At 34.6% G+C, this 27,273-nt stretch overlaps 1 protein-coding gene across 1 annotated transcript; it reads right to left on the bottom strand.

Annotated features, from left to right (window-relative positions):
- Positions 1–26,520, bottom strand: ZNF622 (zinc finger protein 622). The gene is made up of 6 exons (XM_074279104.1): positions 25,750–26,520; positions 23,961–24,200; positions 23,536–23,698; positions 16,832–16,944; positions 9,202–9,345; positions 1–712 (listed from the first exon to the last, which is right to left on the bottom strand). The coding sequence occupies exons 1-6, from the start codon at positions 26,363–26,365 to the stop codon at positions 585–587; spliced, it is 1,404 nt and encodes a 467-aa protein (XP_074135205.1). The 5' UTR covers positions 26,366–26,520; the 3' UTR covers positions 1–584.
- Between the last annotated feature and the right edge of the window lie 753 nt (positions 26,521–27,273).

The following is a 27,273-nucleotide window of genomic DNA, read 5'->3' as shown; positions in this document are numbered from 1 at the left end:
TTTGAAATGCCTCCTGAAAGATGTTCTAGTTTAATGAAACTACACAGTGCAGTTTTATCTCAGCACCAGCAGAGATAGTCATACAAACTTTATGGAGAGGTGAAAAGTCCAATTCTCTTCATAGAAATTATAAGTCTCAAAACTGCCGTAGATGGCACACAGGTAATTCCACCACACCATGATGTGAAAAACTGTTGTTTTAGAAGTTAAACTAAGATTGGATTTGACAAGTCATCTTGAAAGTCTCTCAATCATTTCTTTCATTGGATATACTGCTCTCTGATACATAAAGTTATCTAAAAGCATAAGCCAACTGCCAAACTAAATACATGTTACTGAGTACAGTGATCACTCGAGCACATTTCATTCTGTACATATAAAGATTTTAGAATTTGACAGAGATGACATTTGAAAACTGGATGATTTTCAGTATTATGATAGGTAAAAGTGGTGGTGGGAATAGTGCAATAGCAGTTGAAGAGGTTTTATCACACTATCAGACATCAAGATTCTCAGACAAATCAGGAACTTCTGAAGTGATGAGATTGCACTGAACCCTACCCTCCAATACTTCCAAAGGTCACTTAAAACCTCACTTGAGCCCTATAATGCATCTGTTTTGTGGCATTGTTGCTCATTCCTGTCTTTAGCATCCATTTTGACTTCATCCTCTGGACATACTGCATGTCACGCTCCCGCAGAAGAGTGGCTCCTGTGAATAAAAACACAAAGCAAAGAAAGAATAACTAAGTATTATCAGTTGCAAAGAAAAACTGTTCTGTGCAAAATCCAATTCTTATGGTGCTTATAAAAGCAGTCATACCACTTAAAAATGCAAAGAAGGCATAGAAGTACCTACTAGAAGAAGTAATTTCCCATGAGGAAGATATGAAATCAGTCTTTGCTATAAACAAATGACTTTGTAACTTATGAATTCCAGCAGAAGAGGAAAACTGCATGTATGTTGGTAGTGTGATATTTTAAAACTGATTTTAATTGCCCAGAGCTTTCCAAGCAATCAAAAAGGTTACTCCTCACTTAGCCTTTTCACTTGCTTGAAATTCTCACTCAATAACTAAAGATGACTAATTTTGCAAAATGAGCAAATCAGCAGAACTCTTTAAAAAAAAAAAAATTTCAAGCAGACAATTTGGCAACTTCTGTTGTTTTGTCCTGATCTCTTAGAAAACCAAGAAGACTCACAAAAATAAGAGGGACTTTTATCATATACCCTTCAAAAGTAGGACCTACAATTTATTTTTTTTAACACAAGGGAGCATATTATAGTATTATTAAAAAATTTAAAGGCTATTTGTACATTTCCATAAGGTGGAAGATAGTTCTAAAGCACCTTAAAGTCTTTCACTGTCTGTTTTTCTCTCTCTATCTAACCTATGACATCTCAAGGAAAGCCACTAGGCAAAATAAATTTAAGATGGTGATCTCTGTTAGAAAATAAGACTTAAAAGGCAGTAGGTAAAGCAAATTTAAATCTCTTGCTCATATGGCACCAAGCACTTTATACATTAATCAAAGTGTAACACGTTCCAAGATCCCCAGCCATGAACATGCTACACTCCACACACGTGTGCATTCACACATATATGCGCATACACTCACACTCCATTGAGTAAAGCTGTAGGTATGCCAGGTTAAAAAAAAAAGAAATATTAGAATTTCAGAGTAGAAGGTTTTCTCCACCTTCTATAACTCTGAATAAAATATAACAAAAAAAACTAACTTTCTAAGAAGTGATGCTTCAATATAATTCCCTTTCATCAACTTTTTAGGTTGAAAAAAATGCATTGTGTTATAACATACTTTTGTCTTTTCAACCAACCAGGAGAAAAATGACCCACCTCTCTTACATACAAGTGTCAACTTTTTTCCTTATGTCACTTTTTCCTGTGCCCTCTCTACTTTTTCAGGGGCCTCACCCTTTAATTACCCCTCTTTCTCTCTATCCTTCCCTACATACACGCACAGATCTCAACATTCCTAAAAACAAAACAATTCTGGGAGTTAGGTGCTGTTATTCTCATTTTTCAGATGAGGGACACTGAGATGGGAAATGGAGTGATTTGTGGGAGAAACAGTAAAGTGAGACTGATTAGACTGCATGAAAAAAAGGAATATATAGTGAGCTAGAAAGGAAGATCAGAGTCAAGATTTAAATCTCAAAGAGGGGGTTTATATTTGATCCTATAGATACAATTAATTGAATAGGAAAATACTATTTATGGTTAAACCCATGCTTCAGCACAATCTTTACGTAGCTGTGTTGGATGTACTAGGCAGACCAAGGACACTTAAATCAGGAAGACCAACCAAAAGGCCCTGCAATAGTCCAGGTGAGAGGTGATGAGGAGGGACTGAATGAGGACTGTGACTATGTGAGCAGAGAAGAGATGAATGTGAAAGATATTGTGGAGGGAGAAACAAGATGTCGGGTGACTATATTTACAAGTTTAGGGAAAAGAAGAATTGGAAGATGACACCCACAGTGGTTCCTCTGACAGTATAAGAGACAGATACATATAAAATAAAAAAGTTCATACTGAACTACAAAAGTTGAAGAATTCCAAGAGAAATCATGGCCAAAAAATTATATAGATAGACAGATAGAAAGAAAGGCAAAAGTTACCATTATAAGATCTCATGTTACACTGCAGTAATTATCAAAAGTATTTAGTGCTGGTTAAAAAAAAAAACCAAAACTGATCAGTGTATACAGATTAGAAAAGGAAAAAAAAATTTAAAGCAAATGAGTATAACCTTATTTGACAGGAACTGCTAGGTAATTTAGAAAGTTGTTTATAAGAAAACTGATTTTAGTCTATTTTATACTATTTAAATGACAAATATAAAAAGTCACGTAAAAATTAAGAAAATAATGGCAAGACATATCTTTCATAACAATGGCTAAGAGAAGAACTTATCAGTAAAGAGAATAGCGGAAATTAAAAGATAACTGCATTTTTATATAATTAAAGTTTTCTTACACACATATTGTAGCTAGACTAAGAAAAATATAGATTGGAGGAAAATCTTTGCATCAAACATATCTGATAATAATAATAGCTATCATTTACACCACACTTATTATTTAGCACAGCACATGTATCATGTGCACTACTAAGTGCCTAAGGCTGGATTTGTGCTCGAATCTTCCTGACTCCAGGTCTAATACTATATCCACTTCACCCTCTAGATGGCTTGATGTCCAAAATCTACTGAAAACTGACTAAAGTTCAACAACCCCCCTTTCTCTCTATCCTTCCCTACACACACACACACACACACACACACACACACACACACACACACACACACATCTCAACATTCCTAAAAACAAAACAATTCTGGGAGTTAGGTGCTGTTATTATTTTCATTTTTCAGATGAGGGACACTGAGATGGGAAATGGAGTGATTTGTGGGAGAAACAGAAAGTAAGACTGATTAGACTGCATGAAAAAAAGGAATATATAGTGAGCTGGAAAGGATGATCAGAGTCAACAAGTTTGAGTTTTCAAAATAATGCAAATTATCAAACACCATATGCAAATTAAATATCAGGTATATCCATATGTTAAACTACCAAAGATAATTAGAAAAAATGAAACTATTCAATATTGAAAGTCTATGGTCTATAGTCTATGAACAGACCAGCACTAAAATACTGTCAGTGAAGCAACTGTTCTAAAAAGGAATTTCTAATTGTGGGAGAAAAAAGTTTTACCTAGCATCTTCATTACTGGGTCTATATTTTGAGGAATTCTTCAACACAGTAAAAAGTACCATTTGTACCAAAATATACCAAACTGAACTATAAACCTATATGAATTATCATTAACAGTTACCTTCATCTGCCCTACCTACTCACTGTGATTACACTCTCTACCACTTTTCAATTTTCTCAGATGTTCCTGTCAAATCTTTTCCCAGTAGTTTGTTTTCCTTTGGCATCATGTAAGCTACTGGTGTTCTTTTAAGACTATTAGGTCTCTCCATCCTCCCTGAATCAGAGCCCTCTTTTCTTATGTGCTATGTGCATCCTGACAGCAGCAACCATCTTATTTTTCTTTTTATATCCCTAAAAATTACAATAGTGCTTGGCATATTCGCGCTAAACACATAAATGCCTTTTCATACATTTCATTCATTCATCCATCTGTGATCTCATCAACTCCCACAGATTCAGTTATCACCTTTCTGCAGTTTATTCACAAAATATATAGATCCAGCCCTAATCTCTTTCTAAGGAAGAAATTACTGCCTGTCTATCTTACATTTCCAAATAAATGTTCTCTGGAACCTCCAACTCAATGTGTTGAAAATAAAATTCATGATTTTCCTCACAATAGCAGTTTCTTTCTTCCTAGGTTCTCTATTTCTGCTGAGGTTACCATCAACCTTATAATCACTCAAATTTGCAGTCTCAGACCCATCCTTCAAATCTCTACTTTCTACAGCATATGCAGTAAGTTATTGAAAAATCTTTTCAATTCCACCTCCAAAATCATCTCTTGCTTTCTCTACAATCTTCAAAATAAGCAATCAACTCATCTCTTTTAAAAATTGATTTCTATTCCATTAATTTATTTTTCTTGTCTTATGGCCATCATTGGTATTTTGAATATTTTATTAAATAATAACAATAATAATAATGGTACAACTAGGTGACAGTGGATAAAATACCAAGCCTAGTTCAAATCCAGCTTCAGAAACTAGCTGTGTGATCCTAAACAAGTCACTTAATGTCTGCTTCAAGTTTGCTCCACCTGAAAAATGAAAATAATAGCAGTACCAATCTCCCCAAGGATTGTTGTGAAAATCAAATGAGATAAGAATTATAATATGTTTAGCATACAGTAAGTACTATATAAAATTTAAATACTGTTAGCAACAACTAATTAGTTATTAATGAAAACATCGTTATTAATGATTAATAACAGCAATAATAACAGTAAAAGAAAGGGCACCTCTTACTTCATCTTCTTATACAAAAAATCCTAGTTTTTTGTTTTGGGTACAAGCTTTTGATCATATTTACCATTTTAGCCTTTTAATTAAAAAAAAAAAAGCAACAATTTTTAGAATGCTGCTACTGTTTCTACTGATTATAATCACATGTGTTATGTTATTTATAAGATTAATTATGCCAAAGGTTTTCCTAAAATTGAACTATCATACATGTATCCCTTGGCATAAATCCAACTAGGTCACAAGGAATAATTTTAAGGATATATTGCTGCAGTCTGCCAAATTTTAAAATAATTTTGCATCAAGTGAAAATTTAATAATATTAGTCTTTAATTTTCTTTCCTTGCTTCAGCCTCTGATTTTAATATTAAGACCATATTTTCTCATGATAGGAAAGTAGTACTCGAAGTTTCTGAATGTACACACAAAAATTTTAGCATATGTCCTAAATACATGTAATTTGCTTATTTATAGGTTATATACATATACCACTGTATTAACAATTATACACATTATAAAATATAATAGTAGACTTTTAAGACACAGATGAAATATTTGATCACAAGAGTCAATAGAAAAGCTCTGGAGTTAGTAAAGAACAAACATGGTCAGATTAGCAAAATTACTCTAGCAACTCTGTAGAAGATGGACTAAAATAGAGATAGATTTGAAATAGTAAAGTCAAGAGATAATAACACCTAGCATTTTATGATACTTTTAGGACTGCAAAGCTAGTAAACGTCTGAAAGCATAGCTTGAACTCCCAGTCCTGTACCATATCTGCTGTACCATACAGCAATCTAGATTGAATGAGGTTGGTGGCTGTGAAACAGAGAGGAGATTCATGAGAAAGAAATCATGGGAATGGAAATAATCTGGCAACTGGAAGTAAAAGGAAGGAAGGAGAGGAAGTAGTTGAGGATCACAATAAAATGTGGAACCTGGGTATTTAGTTCAAAGATTGGTGGTTCCCAGAAATAGACAAGTTTTAAGAATTATGGGTTTGAGAAAAGAGGCAAAGATAATATAATGATAAGTCTATGAAGCAAATCAAAGGTCATCCATATTTGTTCATGCTAGGCAACTAAAAATGAAAGAAAGTGAACAAAGATTTTGTTAGGTCCCTGCCAGGGTATTTGCTGCAGGATACACTAGGATACAAAGCAAGGGGATTTTTACAGTATAACAACCCTGAAGGAAGTTTGTTTATTCATAGAAAGCCAGAGATCAGAAAAGTACTGATGATCATAAATGAAGAAAGAGTTGCAGTTGCGTTGAAGATAATCTCAAATGGAAGGCAAGATGACATTTTCTTATCCTCTGACTCATTACAATTTCCTGGGGTTATGCGTCAGACCCAGTGGGCTGATGCCCCTATCTAATAGACCACTGTGATAGAGACTTCTCAAAATTTTGAGAACAATGTACATGGTTTTCATTGATCTAGCTTAGATTTGTTAAATTTTTATATTATCTTTTAGCCTTTTAGTTAGTTCTAGGTGTTAATGCCACTTGGTGAACATACATTTGGGGAGAAGGGAGTATTTCTACTATTTCAAGACACAGTATTTAAGCACATTACAATAATTATCTCATTTGATCTTCACAACAACCTGTGAGGTAGGTGCTATTATCATTCCCATTTTATAGATGAGGAAACTAAGACAAAGAGAAGTTAAGTGCCAAGAGTCACAGAATAGTAAGTGTCTAACGACCACATCTGAATTCAGATCTTCCAGAATCCAGGTCCAGTGTTCTTTCTACTGCATCATCTAGTTGCGTCAACAAATATTTAATAATAACGCCACTAGCAAAAGACCTTTAACCATAAAATAGTTTCCATATTTGTAACTCCTGGTAGTATCTATTTTTCCATTTTTATAATGCCTCATGAATAACCAACTAATTAAATAAAAAAGAGTATATAAAATTTTAACCTAGTTCCTCAATTTAACTATGTGCTTTTTATGTCTTATATGGATTTCCTGTATATATAAAATCTTCGGGTTCTGTGTTCTGATCTACCCTGTCATTTCATGGGCAATTTAAGGCTATTTTCTGTAAAAACTTACATTTTTCACCTTTAAAACCAGTGTGAGGGTCCCTGAAATTTTGCCTTTACCAATTTGATTCCAGTTTCCTTTCACTTCTTTCAAGTGGAGATACTCTGAATGCACTTTTTTATTGTTATTATTCTTTCTTCTAATTCTTCCTCTAGTGTATTTTTGTCCAACTTCCCATTGTAAGCTTCCCACATAAATACTCATGTAATTCTATCAGTCAGCATAAATCAATGTAAACACTTTGGCCTTTTTATGCCAAATGACCTAGTTTAACTTTTTAAACATTTCTTTTAATTGATGAATTACTGGCCAAATATCCTGTCTCTAGTTTATTTGATGGGATCATGAATACATTTTCCCTCTAGTAAAGATCTATTTTCTTCACCAATAGTTAAAAGCTAAGTTTTACAGGATTTGTTATAGTATGTTAAGCAAGCCAATTTCAATTATATTCTAACCCCTTTTTTTTCATTATTCACAGTCAAGGAAAAACTTAAAAGATTTAGCTTGGTACATGAAAGGCCTCCTTTTGGGTATTTGCAAGACTGGTTGTTTATTGGACTTCCAGAGTTTGACTTCTGAGTGAATTGGGCCTAGAGGTTACTATCTTTGAACAATGCTATTAAGCTGTACTTTTGGATTTCCTCTGTTACAGTATTTAGGCTTTTTATTTCATGTTTTCCTAAAAAAAAAAAAAAAAAACAATAATTCTGTCCTCAAGGTAAGATGCTTTAGCTTTGTAGAGGTCTCAGGTGTTTTTTCATCTTACTGACTTTTGGTTTTATTTTGAGATTTCATTGAAGCCAATCATTTTTCAAAGTATACTCTTTCAGGTAGATTTTCTACCTGTTCTCAACTATCCCAAATCTTTTAAAAGAAATCTTAATTTTTTTTTTTTTTGTTTTTTCTTCCAGTAAGTCTTAGGGTCTTCTTGAGTATTATACCTTTTGGGGTTTTAGCATAATTGTTTAAAAAAAAAAATTCGACATTATAGATGCACTGTACCAGAGAGTATTTTTGATTATTCAATTTTTTGGTCTTCTAGCACCCCACATCCCAGTTCAATTTTCCCTGGGATTAGTTCTTTGCTTTCCACCAGTGTTCTGGTTTCAATCTTTTATTTGATTTTCTTTTTTGAAAGAAAATCTGTTTTGAAATGGGAAGGGCTATCTTCCTAGAAGTCAATCATATGCTTTTGAATAAGATTACAAAAATCCTATTTATAGTAATTTTATGAAAAAAGTTTTTTTGTATGTACATTGCATCACATATCCCCACAGCAAACCTAGCAAATTGGTCTTTAATTCAGAGTTTCAATGATCTACCTCTAGCTGCACAACTTAGCAAATGGCAAAGTTGGGACTGAACTCAGATCCTCTCGCCTCTTTATTTTCCAAGTGTTTCTGTCGGACTCTGTGTTTCAATAGCAATCAACTTCATAGATGGAACCCAGGCTAGAGGTCCTTCTACCAGACTTTATGAATTAAAACCTTTCTACCCTTAGGACAGGGACCAGAGTTTTAAAATGCAGTAGCTGTTACTCAGTTTGTTACTGCCAAAAACAGAGTAAGGGACCTCTGTAACTGTAAATAAAAACTCATTTTACCTCCACTACGCTAATTAGGGTTGTTTCTATCATAACCTGTGTCTTTAGTAACATAGATATAAAGGCAATGCTACTCATTCAGATATCTATACTGACTCAGATATATGGCTTACATTATTTTTTCAATGCATGATGAATTCCAGTTTCTTACCTGGATCTCCTTACAACCAGTAATTCATACTTGGGAGACAGTTAACTAAGATTAAAGTTATACTTGTTTGCCTATAGAATTATTTTTCTCTGTTCAAAGGAAATACATGGAAGATAACTAGTAACAGTCTCTACAGGGTTTAAAGCTATTTAGTTATATACAGAATGTATTCCAAAAATGCCTGTCCTTAATCCTGATGGATCTGAAGCTGAATTTTTCCCCCAAATAAAACATTCTTTGCTGGCTTTAAATAAACTCAGCCTAAAATGGATGTTATTGATGATGACATTTTTTTCCTAAGGAAATTCTAATACCATACAATGAAAAGAATTAACCAATAATCCTTCCCAGAAATAAAAGTCCTCTTCACATTTTTTAGTTTTTATCACACCACATACCTGTGCTTCCTGTCCATCCCAGTGCTCTGTATTGCTGGAGCACCCTGCCCACTGCTTTCTGATTTTTGGCAGTAGTAATGGCTCTTGACAAACCAAACCGTTGTTTGTAATACCTCATCAAGGAGCGATGACCAACTCTGGCACCTGTAGGTAAAGAAGCATTTTATAATCCCAGAGCTGAGGACAACAACACAATCTCTTAAAGCGATACAGCATAAAGCTATGGAACAAAGCTTAAACAAACTAGGCTTAGGAGTCTTTATGGATGAAAAAGAGGTAAGAGTTCTGTGCTTGATGAAAAAAAGAAGAAGGAGTATGCAAAATAAAAGCAGGATCTCAGAAAGCCAAAGAAAATACACACATATCCTAGTATCAGAAGTCACTGAGTAAATGAAAAAAAACAACAGCTGATAATATAAATGTTAACTATTCCAAAAAAACACCTCCCACAGCCACTAACCAGTTAAAGCTAATAAAATTCCAAGGAAATGAGAATGGGGCAAGTAAATTACTGCCTTATTTTAAGAATGGAAAAAAGCATAAAGAAAATATTCAGTTAATGTCAAAGATGGAAAATCAATTCCTAAATAAAGGAAACCTAACACTGAACCAGAATAAAAGATGACTGAGTAATATGGAATCCTGTCACTTTCAGTATACCCTGTGACAGGCACATGTATTTGAGGTGGCCGGGTCTTGGGGGAGGGAAGAGAGCAGAAGAATCACCCACTGACTGAAGTTAGAAGACCTGAGTTTAAATCATAATATGAAGATCATGTTCATTGTGACCTTGAGTAAATCCCTTACCTGGTCTGGGCCTAAATTTCCTTATCTGGAAAATGGCCTAGGTTATATGATCTCTTAAGACTCCTGGCTCTAGAACTGCTAATCAATCAAAAAATGTTCTAAATATGTACAAGCGTTCATCTGTACACTGATAAATCAAATAGCAATTTGTAACATGTAAGCCAACAAACAGCCCTCCACATTATAAAGAAGGAATCTAAAGAATAAGGGCAGGGATTATACCATTTGCTCATTCTACTGAAAATCTAAAATATGGAAATTTAATGAAGAAACTACATTAAAACGATTTTAAAATAAACTAAATGTAATAAACCATTTGATATAACAATTTAAAGTAATCATGTACAGTAGGAAGAATTAGGAAAAACAACCTGCTTACCACAGAAACATAAGCATATATATGTTGATTATTTCTGTATTTCTGTGATCATATTCAGGATAGTTAAATTAGATTATAAATTTGAAGGCATGTTTAGCACATAGTAGGTGCTTAATAGATTTCTGATGACAATATTCATAACAATACTACTTTGAGCATACAGTATAGTGGCTTGAAGACAGATGCTCCAATTTAATGTTAAACTTAAGATAGTTATTTTTTAAAAATCTTATTACTTATTAAAGAAGGGAAAGGGACCTGTATGTGCAAAAAAAAATGTTTGTGGCACCCTTTTTCATAGTGGCTAGAAACTGGAAATTGAATGTATGCCCATCAATTGAAGAATGGTTGGGTAAATTGTGGTATATGAATGGTATGGAATATTATTGCTCTGTAAGAAATAACCAGCAGGATGAATACAGAGAGGCCTGGAGAGACTTACATGAACTAATGCTAAGTGAAAGGAGTAGAACCAGGAGATCACTATACACTTCAACAACAATACTGTATGAGGATCAAGTCTGATGGATGTGGCCCTCTTCAACAATGAGAGAATCCAAATCAGTTCCAATTGATCTGTAATAAACAGAACCAGCAACACCCAGCGAAAGAATACTGAGAAATGAGTGTGAACCACAAGATAGCATTTACACTCTTTCTGTTATTGTTTGTTTGCATTTTTGTTTTTCTTCCCAGGTTATTTTTACCTTCTTTCCTAAATCCAATTTTTCTTGTGCAGCAAGATAACTATAATAAATATGTGTAATTGTATTTATTTAACATATTTAACATGTTTGGTTTACCTGCCCATCTAGGGGAAGGGATGGAGAGAAGGAAGGGAAAAGTTGTAGAAGTTTTTGCAAGGGTCAATGTTGAAAAACTATATTTAGTCAATAAAAAGCTATAATAAAAAAGTATTAAATAAATAAAAATTATGGCCCTTGCAAAAAAAACAAAAAACAAACAAAAAAAACTTATCACTGAATTCTTAATTCCAACACAAAGCAGGCACTTAGTTTTTTGATGACAATAAGCAGGGAAGTATGTTTCACTGATATTTAGCTACAGAGACAAGAAAAGGGTTAAATAGCAAAGCTGTAAGATCCTAAGACATAATTGACAGATATGAAATGAAGCCTGAAGAAGGCTTTAACAGGAAATCCCAGGACTATATGCTGTGGTTTTTCATTTCCGATATTCTGTCAGGATGTACTGAGTTTGCTCAGGTAATTATATCCAGATCATTAAGCAGTAAATCATTAGTATAGTGAATCAATATATTTCTATTCCGATCAATATTCTGACCTGGTATTTGAAAGTAATTTATTAAAAATATATTTAAATTTCTAAAAAACTTCACAAAAAGATTTTCATTACTCTAGACCAATGCCTTAAAATACCTGTTTTTATTCTTACTGGTTAGAAATTTCTGAATGAATATCAAGAAACTGATTAAGATTTCATGACAACCAATCCTATAATGCTATAGGAATGTACTCTCTAAAGATATTAATATGTAAACTTTTACTGTTCAAGGTATAATGTTCAAAAATCAAATGGCACAGCTTTCAGAGCGTGTTCAAAACATGTTATTTTGACGATTTCTTCTGGTCAGACAAGACTATGACCTCAGTCTTATCTCTTCCCTTTTCTTCATACGTTTAGCCAACCAAATGTCAATTCTAGTTCTACCATATCTCTCAGATTTGTCCCATTCTCTCTACTCACAAAACTCTCATCACTTTTCAAGTGATCCATATTATTACATCCAAGATTTGCAAAATATTCCTACATCACAAATCTGACCATGCCACACTCCTACTAAAAATTATCACTGATACATCATTACTTATAACATAAAATATAAACTCCTAAGGCTAATATTTAAAGCCCTATACACAAAGGCTCCTGCTTACATCTCCAAGTACATTTCATACTACTCCCTTTCAAATTAAGTTTAATTCATATTACTCCTTTTTAAATTAATCTAGTAGCCGTTCTTCATAAACATTGAACATCCTGCCTTTGAGAAGACATAATGATTACTAGAATTAACTCCTTCTCATACCTGCATCTTTTTATAAAGTTTTATTGATGCAATTTATTTTTACAATGCAAACAGCTAAGGAAAACTAATAATAGAGTGAACTCTTCTGAAAGTATATATAACATTTCATATATTTAATGTTCCTCTCAACTCTCTTAAAAAAAAACAAAAAAAAAAAAAAAAAACCCACAAATCTTTCTCCAATGCCACTGAGAAAAAAAATAGAAAAACAAATTACTTATAATAAATATGCATGCTCAAAGCAAAATAAATTCCCTCAATAGCTTTATACAAAAATTTGTATTTAGTTCTTTATCTTAAATTCATCTATCCATAATAGGTAGTATAAATTTCATCATCAGTACGATGGAATCACAAAAAGTCATTGTATTGATCTTTGTTCTTAAGACTTTTCAAAGTTGTTTGTTTTTATAGTCCGTTGTTATTGTTGAAATTATTCTCTGGTTCTTTACATAATAGCAATCTCTCTAATTCAAAAATATGACCATTGTCACTGGATCAGAAAATCATGCAAATAAGTATATATATGGGTACACATGCATGCACACACACATATATCCCCTCTTGACAAAGAAGTTGCAGATAACCTTTGATTACTTATAACTACTTCCTAAAGTGAATATCTACATAAACTGTGAGCCTAAATATTAATTTTCTTTTGAACCTTTTTAATCTCTCCTACCAGCCTAGAAGTTCTTTGTGGGCAACAACCATGGTTTTTATCTTCACATCTGTGTTAAGAGCAGACATTTCACTAGTATTTACTAAATTTAATCAGAAGAAAATATTTATATATTATGATGTTCATAAAAAATAAAACCATTGATATTATGAATCTGTTATTTCATCTGACTAGTCAATAACTTTAACTCACTAAAGTGAGTGTGGTCAACAGCAAAATCAAAAAAATTACAGCTTTTAGGTTCAAGACAAGATTTTACAGAATCTTTCAAAGTGAAGACATAGCACCATCTGCTGGATATCCTACTGCAATGACAAGATTATATTACTCCAAAAGCAAACGGCTTTAGCAAAGTAAGAGCTACTACAGGTTTTCAATACTCCTAGACTACTGTTATTCTAGATACATACTACTTTTCAGATTAGTCTGCATTTCCAAAGTTTTTGATATCCTGAATTTTTTCAGAAACAAGTTAATTCATTCAAGCAGATTCATTATAACACTGAGTATCTGTATGCTAAAGTCAACTTGTCCTGTGTGAAGCTGTTCATTAAGTCCCATCACAGTAACCAAATGGCTCATAATCAGATCCACGTATATGTTCAACTACCATTTAGTAACTAGCTGAATAAATAAATTCTACATAGAAAGCAAATTAATAATATAAGGTGAAGAACCAGTGGAATGTAACAGTCATCTCTGATGCTACATGTGTTTAACATTAGTTTTTAAAATCTTATGGTTTTCACAGTAAAATGATAAAGGCAAAATAGCTGGTAAAATGATGATGCTTCAGGCTAGCCAATCTCAGATTGCTGACAGAATCATTCCCACTATAAATTATTGTTGTGAGTTTTAGAGTTTTTCTTACTAATTTTAAATGATAATTCAAAAGTTTACAGAAAAAAAAATTGAAAACAAAAATCCACCAAATATAAATTGCTTTACCAAGTAATAATGAAGGATGACAATAAGTATATGCCAGTGGAATGGTCAAACAAATTAGCTTACTTCCAAATGGAGTTTATAGAATGGCAAAAGGCCAAAAGTAGAATTTAAAAGGTCATCCAAAGGGTAACCACTCAAATGGGCAAACTATGAGCGTTCATTAAATGAACAAAAGGCATATGAAACAACTGTGCTTTATCTTCAGGCAGTGCTTATGAAATTGAGTCTAAGAGTGGAATCTAAAAGTGTACAAGGGACATTTAAATGAATTCAATCAAAAAATTAAATTCATGAAGAAAATGAGCAATGTAGATTTGATTCAGGATTAGGTCATTTCTACTAGAAATTACATAAAAGTTAGTTTTATTTATTAATTAATGATGATTAATATTAATTAACATTAAAATTAATATTGATTTAATTAAATATTGATTAATGATGATTAATAATGAAATGATGGAAACTAAAAGATTCACTTAAGGATAAAAAATTTTTTAGCATCTACAAAACAGCTCAAGTCAGGATCAGAGGGCCAAAAGCATATACTAGAAGTTCAAAATAGGCAACAAATCCCCACACTTTAAATCCAATTCTCAAATGTTTGTTAGAAAAGTAACAGCAAAAACCTGCACTGGAAGCTATATGTTGTAAGACAGAATTGTCGCCCTCTGCTGGCCAATACTTCTGTTGGGAGTAAAGCTTAAAGGTACAGCTGAAGCTAGAAAAGGAAGTTCTTACCATTGAAGTCCTTGGCACTATTAAAAAGAACATTTGAATCAAACTAGAAACTAATATGACTTCTGTAAATGACAGATTAATATATGTACTTTCTCACTGTACCAGCTTACTTCCAAATGGAGTTTATAGAATGGCAAGACCACCAGATCTTTCCCTATTGTCTCCATTAGATTTCTTTGATAAGTCTTATTTTCAAGATCTAAAAGGAACTGATTTAAATTTATAAGAGCCATTCCCCAAATAATAATGATGATGAAAAGGATATAAACAGTTCTCAAGGGACCTCTAGTCATATGGAAAAATGCTTCAAATGACTAAAAATTTGAGAAATGTAAATTCAAGTAAAGCATACCCATTAGACTGACAAGCTTGAGAAAAAATGAAAATGACATACCAGAGCAAATTTTTTTTTTTTTAAAATAACTATACCAGGAGCAGCTAGATGGCACAGTGGACAGAGCACCAGCCCTGAAGTCAGCAGGACCTGAGTTCAAATCTGTCCTCAGATATTTAACATTTACTAGCTGTCCTAGACAAACACTTAACCCTAACTGCACCCCCCCCAAAAAAAATAATAAAAAAATTGTAAACTTTTGAAAAACAGCCACAATTTTCTTCATTTATTCTTAAATCTAATATTTAAAATAATCCTGTTTAGAAAGTAAAAATACTGGTTCGCAATGGAAATATACATGGGTGTAACTAAGATATCTGTGATTGCTTTAGACCATTAATGTATTTTGGGGGTAATGCATACTTTGTTTCTTTGGAGATACATTGGCTTTGTAAGAAATTTTACTGTTTTTAGGGATAATGATATCTTAAAGTGCCTTTGAAATATAAGATTTTAGGTCAGATCTTCCGTTCTAGGAAGAAAATGGTGGCTACTTGTCAAAAATATACAGTTGTCAGTCAAAATAACAAGTACACTCTAAATAGTTTGGCCTCTATCTTAGACTTAGTAGACAATTAAAAAAAAAAAAAAGAAAAAAAAGAAAAAGAAACTAGTAGACAATTAAAAAATAAAGAAACTAGGATGTTCAAGTCCATTAAAAAAAATATTGTTGTTGTTCAGTCATTTTCAGTCACGTCCATCTCTTCATGAACCCATTTGAGGCCTTTTGGGCAAAAACACTGGAATGGTTTGCTATTTCTTTTTCCAGCTCATTTTACAGATGAGGAAACTGAGGAACAAGTGACTTGCTCAGGGGCTCACACAATTAGCATGTTTCTAAGGGACAGGTGTGAACTCAGTAGGATCAATCTTCCTGACTTAACGCCCTGTACTCTATCCACTGTGTTCATCTAGCTGCATACTACACTCAATAGCATATTATTTAGAGCACTATTTTGGGAGCTGAAAAAACAACTAAAAAGGCATAGTCCCCTCCTCTGAAGTTAACAAGCATATTCAAACAAACAAACTAAAATGTTTTAAGGATGTGTACATATTCATTTTAGGGAAAGGGGCACCAGTGGAAAGGAATTTGGAAAAATTTCATGTAAAATGTGACACTTAAGTTGGATTTCAAAGGAAAAAAAGGATTCTAGGAGCAAAGGGGAAGTGAGCAGGCAGCACTCCATAGGAATAGAAAATATCAAAGCAGAGGCATGGAAATGGGGGAGGGAACGTACTATGAAAAACAGTAGGAAGATCAGTTTCACTGAACTAAACCAAACCCAAATGAGAGAAGTTATATATATAATAATCAATTCTAAAAATAAAGTACATGGCTGAAATAAAAAAAGAAAATCAAAAAGAAAGGATGTACAAGAAAATAAGGATAACAGAAATATTACTTAAAGGATCCCCGGATTCCCATCATAAAACAGGAAGTAAAAAAAACGAGTTTTCCTTTAAATTTAGCTAGAAACTTCAGAAGTTAAGAAAATATAAGTGACATTTACAATATGTGTTCCTTTTTTTCTTGAACAGAAAAAAAAAACCTACTTATGTGCTATGCCTGTTAGATCAACATTTAAGATATTTTTTGAAATAAGTATTTACCCGAAGGGAGAATCAGCTCCATGGTTTCATCATCATATTCTAAATTCTTTTCTGAAGGTAACTCCTCAGACACGTCAATGTCCTCACCTTCCTTGTGATCTGGGTAGCTACTCCTATAAATGAACATATTTTTAAGAACATTTTGAGTTTTTAGAAGTCACACAATTTAGTCTAGTTATCTGTCATAGAAGATAGCATAAGTACACAATTCTCCAAGGGAAGTCACACAATTCTTCAAAGTTTTTGTTTTGTTGGTTTTGGTTGGGGGTTAGGTAATAGGGATGAAAGGGAGAAGAAATACAACTTGCTAGCATGAGAAGTAACACAGTCAAAGCAATATAAAAGTAATATAGCAGATCTGAAAACCAAGATATGAGTTCAAGTACTGATTCTGATATGTGGCAAGTCACATACCCTCTCAGAGTGCTCTCTGCAACTTTCTAAGACTTGAAGTTGCACAAAGAAATAATTTCCTTTCCTGGTAGTTCTATATATATAAATGAATTATTAAATTTAGTCTCTCTTCTAATCTTTATTAAGATTATTATTGGCAGCATAGGGTAGTCCTGGATAAGAAGTCAGAGGTCTTGGGTTCAATTCCTATCTCTATCACTTAAAATCTATATAACCTTAGGCAAATCACTTAAATTCTTGGGATCTGATTTTTCTCTGTAAAATAAAGAAGTTGGAGTGAAAGACCACCGAGGTCCCTTTCACCTTTAAAACTACAATTCTATCGTGTCCTACAGTAAGATAAGTATCAGTAGGTCTCTGAATATACCTGAGGAACCTGGAACAAAAAGAGAGAGAGGCAGGAAGTTGGAGATAGAAAAAAATACTTTAAAAACAACACCCCCTCCCCCCAAAAAACCAAAATCTGGCATTTAGGTATGCCAGATTTATCACTACCTTCCATGGGAACTCAAGTCTTGCTTTTTAAAACTACTTTAGTTTTATTAGCTCTGCAGCATAAGCCAGATTCAATTTTGGGAAATTATTTGCAGTAATCATGTTGGTAAAACATTAATTGATGAAGTCATCAAAGAACTCATACCTTGTCCTTCATAAAGCAAGGGCTTACAGTGTGTTGAAACTTAATCAACATTAGGGCAAGATAGCAAAATAAATGTATGGACATATATACATATATTGTATCTAACTTATGCTTTAACATATTTAACATGTATTGGTCAATCTGCCATCTGGGGGAGGGGGTGGGGAAAAATTGGAACAAAAGGTTTTACAATTGTCAATGCTGAAAAACTATCCATGCATATGTCTTGTAAATAAAAAACTATAATAAAAAAAAAAATTAGAGTAAGAATGATATATTGGGGGGGGGGGTAAGGGGGAAAGGGGAAAAGAGCCAAGATGATGAAGAGAAGCCAAGAAGTTGCCTGAGCTCTCCCCAGTTTCCCTTAGAAACAATGTTAAATCAAGCCTCTGAACGGCTTCTGGAGCAACAAAACCTACCAAAAGAATAGTCAATTTTCCCGCCTCAGAAAGCTTGGAAGGACTTCAGGAAAGGTCAGCTTCATTAAGGTAAAAGAGGAGAGTAGCCCAGCATAGGTATTGTCTGGGTAAGCCAGTGGAAGGCTGTTAGGTATAGCACAGATCAGCAATGGACTCCTTGGTGGATCAATGGAATAGGTTAGGCATATAAGATACAATAATCAATGATTATAGTAATACTGTTTGGAAATCTCAAAGATTGTAGTTTCTGAGATAAGAATTTAATTACTTGACAAAAATTGCCTGGGAACACTGAAAAATAGTGTCGGAAACTTCCCAAAGACCAACATCTCACACCTCATAGTAAGATAAGATCAAAATGGGTTCATGATTTAGACATTAAGGAAGGGTAACACTAAAGCAAATTATAAGAACAAGAGATAGTTTACCTGTCAGATCAGTAGGAAAGAAGCAATTTATCACCAAACAAAAAACAGAGAATATTATGAAATGCAAAATGGATAATTTTGATTACATTAAATTTGAGAGGTTTTGCACAAACAAAACTAATGCAGCCAAGAACAGAAGGGAGACAGAAAGCTGGGAAACAATTTTTATAGCCAGTGTTTATGATAAAGGTCTCATTTCTAAAATTTAAGGAGAACAAAGTCAAATTTCTAAGAATGCAGGTTATTCCCCAAATGATAAATGGTCAAAGAATATGAATAAACAATTTTCAGATAAAAACATCTATAGTCAGTCACATGAAAAAATATTCTAAATCACTACTGAGGAGAGAAATGCAAAATAGGAAAACATCTGAGATACCATTTCATTCCTCTCAGATTGGCTAAGATGATAGGAAAAGCTAATGATAAATGATGGAGGGTATATGGGAAAACTGAGACACTAATATATTGTTGGTGGAATTGTGAACTGACTCAACCATTCTGGAGAGCAATTTGGAACTAGGCTCAAAGGGCCATCATACAATATATATATATATATATATATATATACACACCCCTTTGACCTAACAATACCACTACTGGGTCTTATATCTCAAAGAAATCATAGAAGAGGGGAAAAAAAGCCCACATGTACAAAAATGTCTGTAGCAGTTCTTTTTGGTAAAGAATTGGAAAATGAGTGGAGACCCAGCAATTGAGGAATGACTGAAAAAGTTATGGTATATGAAAGTAATGAAACATTACTCTATTATAAGAAATGATGAACAGGCTGACTTTAGAAAAGCCTGAAAAGACTTATACTCTATGAAAGCATTGTATATAGCAACAGCAAGATTCTGTGAATAACTATGATAAATTTGGATCTTCTCAGCAATTCAGTGATCAAAGGCAATTCCAATAAACTTTGAATGGAAATTGCCATCTTCATTCAGAGAGAGAACTATGGAAACAGAATGTAAATCAATGCATATTATTTTCACATTTTTTTTCTCATTTTTAAAAAATTTTTGTTCTTCCCTAATATGATTCATATGGAAATAAGTAAAAAGTGAATGTACATGCACAATCTTAAAAATAGCAAAATAAAAATAAAGGAAAAAAACTGAAAAAGAAATATACCTTTATTAGAGCAGTAGGGTATGGGCATAAATTGACTTTGATGTGATGACCTAAAAAAAGAAATTAAAGGATAGAAAATGGATTGTATGGAAGAAAAGAAAAGGGGAGGAAAAAATGGAGTAATTTACATCACGAAGAGGCACAAAAGACTACAGTAGAGGGAAAGAAGGGAGAGGAATAAGCATTGTTTAAACTTTAATTTCATCAGATTTGGCTCAAAGAGGAAATAACATGCATATACTCATCATTTGGGTATAGAAATTTATCTTATCTGATCGGGAAGTAAGAGAAAGGGGAAAGAAAAGAGAAGGGCTGGATACACAAGGGAGGGCAGATAGAAGGAGAAGGAAAAAAAAATAGTTTTAAATCTTCCAAGAGCAGCCAAACTTATGCATAGCAGTCTAACTCAATACCACTACCATCCCCACCTACCACTGAAACCACATCCCCTAATTCAGTGTATAGCTAATTAAAAACACAAGGGAAAAGGATAACAGGAAGCTTTATAACTCTGTTCATAGACTCAAAAGGGTCATAAACTTGAAGCTGGATGGGGATTCAGAAGCCACTGGATCCAAATCCTTTATTTTTCAGATGAGGAATGTAAGTCCAAAGAAGTTAAGTGATTTTTCTATGGTCAGGTATGCATCAAAAGGGGATGGTGAACCTGATTCCTCTGATTGTAGGGTATTACCTCCTAACACACATCCTTCTTTTCAAGATTCTAATGAGAGGTCAAAACAAGTGATCTTCTTTAATGCATATAACTTTTATAATTCAAGCTTTTTATGACCATCTAAAATTACCCTTTTAAAAACAACTATCTTGATTGTAGCAGCAACAACACAAAATAAAAAACAAAGTAGGTTTTTATTCAATGAGGAATGATTGAACAAAACTGTAGTGTAAAAATAGAATGGATTAAAACTGTGCCATAAATATTATTTTTCTATAAGAAATAATCAGCAGGATGAGTGAGTAGAACCAAGAGAATATTGTACATGACAAGATTATGTGATCAATTTTGATGAATGTGGCTCTTTTCAACAATGAGATGATTCAGGCCAGTTCCAATGATGTTGTGATGAACAGAACTATTTATACCCAGAGAGTGGGTGGAAATTGAGTGTAAATCACAACATAGCAGTTTCACTCTTTTTGTTGTTGTTTGCTTGCATTTCGTTTTCTTTCTCATTCTTTTTCCTTTTTGATCTGATTTTTCTTGTGCAGCATGATAAATGTGTTAATATGTACAGAAAAACTGCATATGTTTAACATATATTGGATTGCTTGCAGTCTAGGAGAGGGGATGGGCAGAAAGGAGGGAGAAAAATTTGGAATATAAAGGTTTGCAAGGGTTAATGTTGAAAACTATCTTTGCATACTTTGAAAGTAAAAAGCTATTATTAAATAAAAAAACAAAAAAGAAAAAAACTGTGCCACAAGAAATTATAAGTATTGAAAATTCAAAAAGTTATATGATATAGAATAAAGTATATAGAATTAGACTATACACTACAACAATGTAAAAAGAAACAACAATAAAAAAGTTTCCTAATTGTAATGACCAAGCTTCATCTGCACAAACAATGGATAAAACATAACTTCCTTCCCCCTAGATAAAAGAGACGTACTATGAATGCAGAATATTTGTTTTCTTCTAAATTTGATTAATTGTTTTTCTTTTAAAAGTAAAGATTCAATGGGTTGGGAGGGAATTAGAGGTGGAAAAGAGGAACTGAATGTAATGTAACCACAAAAGGGATCGATTTTTAAGAAGTTCTATTGGGAGATATGTTCTAAATCTTTTTTTTCTTTTTTTAACTTTTTATTTTTCAAAACATACGTATAGACAATTCTTCAATATTAGCCCTTGCAAAACCTTCTGTTCCAATTTTCTCCCCTTCTCCCATGCTCTCCTCTGATTGGAAAGTAGTGCAATATATGTCGAACATAGTAGAAATAGATGTTAAATCCAATATATACATACATATTTATACAATTATCGTGTTGCACAAGAAAAAAATCAAACCAGTTAAAAAAAAAAAAAAAAAAGCAAAATAAAATGCAAGCAAACAACAACAAAAAGAGTGAAAATACTATGTTGTGAACCACACTCAGCTCCCACTGTCCTCTCTCTGGATGTAGATGGCTCTCTTCATCATTGAACAACTGGAACTGGTTTGAATCGTATCTCATTGTTGAAGAGAGCCACTTTCATCAGAATTGATCATACTATATAATCTTCTTGTTGCCATGTATAATCTCCTGGTTCTGCTCATTTCACTTAGCATCAGTTCATATAAGTTTCTCCAGTCCTCTCTGAAATCATCCTGTTGGTCGTTTCTTATGTCTAAATCTTTTAAATTTGGTGATGAAGCTAACACATTTAAACATTTTTGAATATGACAAAATCTAAATGGACTTCATAAAGTGTTAGAACTTAACCCATAAAACTGACAATATAATCAAAGAAATGGTCCCTTTTTATCAATTTTCTACACACCCCAATCCCATTTCTCTCTACCCTCTCCTACACACATCAGAAAGAGAATCTGAATACATAATATTTCAGCAACTCAATTGATATGAAAATTTCACTTGGAGCACTAGGACTGATTATTGTTAACTCCTCTAACAATTTATCAAAATCCCTCCTCATCTATACATATAACCTTTGGAATTCCTCCCTTCTCTTTCACTGTGTGGATGTTTTCTTAGATAGATGCTTCAATCCATCACACAAGTATATTCATTCCTATCCAGGTTAGACCTAAGCCTCCCAAAAGCCTTTCCACTCCCCTCCACCTCTGCCCATCATTTCCTCTTCTAGTCCCTTCTGTTTACTTTCATTTATAAACTATGTGCATAATCCTGGAGACAAAAAGACCAAAAAACATTTCTAAAAGCCTGCTCTACATTTCCACTGCTAACTTAGCTTGGGGACAAATTCTCTGGCTCGGCTACTATAATCTCTGAATTTATCTCCCCATCTTAAGCTCTTTCCTCCTTCCCCTAGGCCCCAACATGGTTCATTTTACACACTAAAATCCAGGTAAATATCCCACAAGCAGTTCTGATTATATTATTCTTTGCTCAGAAGTCTTTATATAGCTTCCCACCACCTAATGAATAATTAACAGCTTAAAAGTCAAGGCACTCTGCCATCTACTTTTCTTATTTCCTATGACTGCTATCCCTCCAGCCAAATTATATTTGTCATTTCTAACTAAACTCTGTGCTTTCCCATTTCCAAACTTTTCCTCATGCAGTTTATTCTATCTTTAATATACTTCTACAGCTTCTTTCATAAAAGAAAATCTAATTTTCCCAGCTGAAAATGTTTCAAAGATATTTTCCTGGTCAGAAGTTACAAAAAGACACATTCAGACTTGATGGTACAAAAAACTTCCTAACAAAACTCTTCTAAGCTGGATTGAGCTGCCAAGAATTGATGGATTCCCAATCTTATTTTTTCTGGTATTATATTTGTGTACACATTTTATTTCTCCAAGTTTTAAGATTATTGAGAGTAAGAAACAGGTTTGATTTTTTTTTTTTTTGGTATCCCCCCCTCAGCATTATATAGTGCTCAGACACACAAGACCTCCCAAAACATGTGCTTAGTCTAATCTCACAATCCCACATAAGAGTTTTTCCTACCTAAAATCATAGAAGTCTGCAAATTCCAGGGCAGCATCTCCTTCAGTGAAGAGTTTACAATGGCTTTTGTCATTCATATGAGCCTGCACAGCTTCTGTAGAGTAGAAGGACTTCCCTTTCTCATTGCACCACAAACAAATCTTCCCTACACCAACTTTCTCCCCTGGAAATGAAAAAAAGTTTGGGAGGAAAAGTAAAAAGGACCTTTTGGGGAAAACATTTTGATATTTAACTGCCTCAAAGAAAACATTCCTGTTTGTGGTATTCACAAACAATACATATTAAATAGCTTGGTAACAGAGAATTAAAAATCTATGTAAAACAAGAGTTAAGTCTGATGCATGTGAAAACAGATCATCCTACTTCCCCACCATTCATCCCCACACAAGTTATTTTCTTTTTCAAGGGAAAATGATTGAACTTACCCAAATATTTAATCAGTCCCCTAAGATCAGAAAGGTATTCTATATCAGGGATAAAAAAACTATGAAACTTTGTCATGTGAGCCACATTCTTCATGAGTGAGCTCGAGTGATGAGAACAAAACAAGCAGTCTGTTACAAGAATAGCCCCAGGAGGTGGGTTTTCAGTAACTTCATCAACTTCATCTTGTTCCTCAGCACCTTCAGAGTCCATCTCTTCATCTGAATCAATATCTTCCCAATCTTCAAATCAGAATAAAAATAAAGCCAGTTTTAGAAATGCAGTAATGAAAACCATAGCTATTGTCTCTCATTCACAAAAGTAACAACACAATACATGTTTTTTGAGGCAGCCAGTAGACCTGTGTTCAAATACCTACCTCTAACATTTATTATCTTTGAAGCTTTGAACAAACCTGTATGCCTCTCTGGCAAGACCTAATGGATCATAGATCATTCCCTTCCCCAAACAGATGAAACCACAGTTCCTTTATTATACTCCATGAAACTGAATAAACAGAAAGTATGCATTCACTGAGGCAATTTATTTTATAAAGAATGGTATTTTATCTCCCAATCTAAAGTCATATATAAGTATGTATGGTATAATATCTATGAGAAATAACAACATCTCACAGAGAACTTACCTATACTGTTTTCTATTAAGAAGCCATCTGTATTACAAACTTAAAGCCCCTGACTTATAATTTACTTTCATTAATTCATTCTTGATTAATTCACAAATGCAAACTATCAATTCCTTTGCCTACTTGAAAACTTGATATGGTAGGCCTTAACAAATATTTAAATTAATCGACATATGTAAAAATCCTTGAGACACTTCAAAAAAAAAAAAAGTTATAGAATCACTTAGCACCTTACAAATGTCAATCTATGAAAAAGCCATAACAGCTTTCATGTACATAGTACTTCATATCATTTCATGGTTCATTTGAACATTACAAATTTTATAATCCACCTTTCTCCCCAACCAAATCGGAATGTCAGCTTATAAAAGTTAACAAGTAGAAAGCTCAACTTCCATTTAGAATAATCAGATTTGCAGAAAGAAGAATTTTGAATGCCTAAATTCATGACCTGGATAAAAAGAACATGTCACTCACAAAAAAGTGGCCTAGGCTCAGATCAAACTTGCAACAAATGGGGAAAAAAATTAAAAGCCCAGGTCTCACTGAGGTAATTAGCAACAGCAGTATCATGAATGCACAGGAAAATTTTGTCCCGTCACACCGTTTGGAGTTTTCTTGGTAAAGATACTAGAATGGTTTGCCATTCCTTCTCCAGCTCATTTTACAGAGTTCTAGGAACTGAGACAAAACGGCGTAAGTGACTAGCCCAGTGTCATTCAGTACTAAGTATGTGAGGCCCAAATTTCCCGACTCCAGGCCAGGCAATCTACCTGCTTCACCGCCTAAATCCCCAAACATTCAAATGCTAGGGGCCCCACAAGCTCAGCTTGACCATTTCTGAAACCGTCACTCAGAGTTAGCACGTTTTGCATCTTGCACACTCTGGCAGTCCAGTGCAGCCGAAGTTCCTTTTTCATAATAATGCCCTTAAATGCATAAACCAAGTTAAGTAGAATCACAAAAGAAACCAACTACATAAAAAGTTATCAAAATGTTCTTTGAAAAAAACTACATTACAGACTTCGGGTTAAGAACTTGTTTTTTTTTTCTGTCCTCTACTCCCACACCATTACAAACCTCTGAATTCTGAAAATTAAACCAAAGGCAAAGCAATCGTGTAAGTTTTTTAAAAAGCTCCTTACCGTCCCCTTCCATGTCCTCCTCCTCCTCCTCACTCCCTCCCTGCTGCTTGGCGAACTTCTTTGCCTGCTGTTCAAACCACTGTAGTCGGGGTGCCTTCTCAGCGGGGTCTCGGTCCTGGGCCTGCGGCCCCGCTGCGGCTGACAGCCGGCTCTTGGACAGCCCCGGAGCCGGGACTGCTTTCCGCGGGGACATGGAAGGCTGGGCTTTGATGGCCTGCTGGATGGCCGAGTTCATGGCATCCTTGTCCAGGCCGTCGGGGGCCAGCCCCTTCTCCAGGTTCTTCTCGTTTAACATCTCGACCTTCCTGCTCACGGCCTGGACAGCCTTCTTTTCCAGATCCAAGTGCCTGCGGGACTTGAGGTGGTTCTCGTAGGCATTGAAGGTGGCAAACTTCTTGCTGCAGACGGTGCAGTAGGTGGCGGTGCCTTTGCTCTCTTCCTCCGCCACGGCCCGCTGCGCCAGGACCCGCTCCTGGAAGTTCTCGGCCGTAACCGGGGCCATGTCGGCCACCTTCCGCTTCAGGTTGTAGCGGTGCCAGTCGCTCTTGTAGTGGGCGCGTTGAATGTCCGCGTCCTTGAATGCCACCCGGCAGGTGATGCACGTATACGACGCCATCGCGAGACCGACTCCAAGGGCTCCGGTGCCACGGGTCCGCCCCAGCCCGATGCGGCCACTAACCTAACCACGCTAAGGCCGGGGAGCCGGCCAGCCGAACTCACCACGGGCCGGAGGTTGAAACTTCCTGCTTCCGCCGGAAGCCGTTGATCCCCTTCAGGAAGTTTCACCTCAAAACGGAAACAGTCAGAGCCAGTTTGTAGCGGATTGGGTGGTTTCGGTGGCAATCTGTAGGAAGCTGAGGACGGCGAGGATGGTTCTAACCCCTCCTTCTCCAGCATTTACTCACCTTTGCTGTTTTCTCTCCTCCGTTTTCGGCGTTAGATGACTAATACGGTGTCTACGTGGAACTGATGGAGGCTCACGTAATATTTGGGCTTGATAAGCGTGGATCGCTGCTGATGTAGAAGCGCCGAGGGCCTCGAGATAGGATGCAGGAACCTAGTTGATAGCTAATTTATGACGTTAGGCGTTTCTGTGTTGCCTTCGTTTTGTTTCGCCACAATTTTTTTATCTATTAGAAATTTATTTTCTTTTCCAACTGTTACACTAGCGAAAAAAATTATTGCAACAAATATTGCCTAGTCAAGCAAGACAAAATCTACAATTGAAGGGCTCCAAAATGTTTGTCTTTATATTGAGTCCGTTACCGCTGGAAGATGGTCGCGTGATAGCGCTTTTCGGGCCCCAAAGAAAGAGGAAAAGTTGTATCTCTGCTTCTCCTCTCCCCATCCTTGGACCAATTATTTTATCTTCTCCCCGTCTTATTCTCATTTGCAAAGTGAGTGAACTATTTATGCCATAGAATTGTTATGGGAAAATTTTGTTAATTAAAACATTTCATTATTGACTCGATTTGTGATTTCGTTGGTTTCGATTATAAAACTATCTATGCAGCTTGGGCGCCC

Source organism: Sminthopsis crassicaudata, chromosome 1 (assembly GCF_048593235.1).
Source record: "Sminthopsis crassicaudata isolate SCR6 chromosome 1, ASM4859323v1, whole genome shotgun sequence".
Taxonomy (NCBI): Eukaryota; Metazoa; Chordata; class Mammalia; order Dasyuromorphia; family Dasyuridae; genus Sminthopsis; species Sminthopsis crassicaudata.
This window is presented reverse-complemented; position numbering and strand designations above follow the sequence as displayed.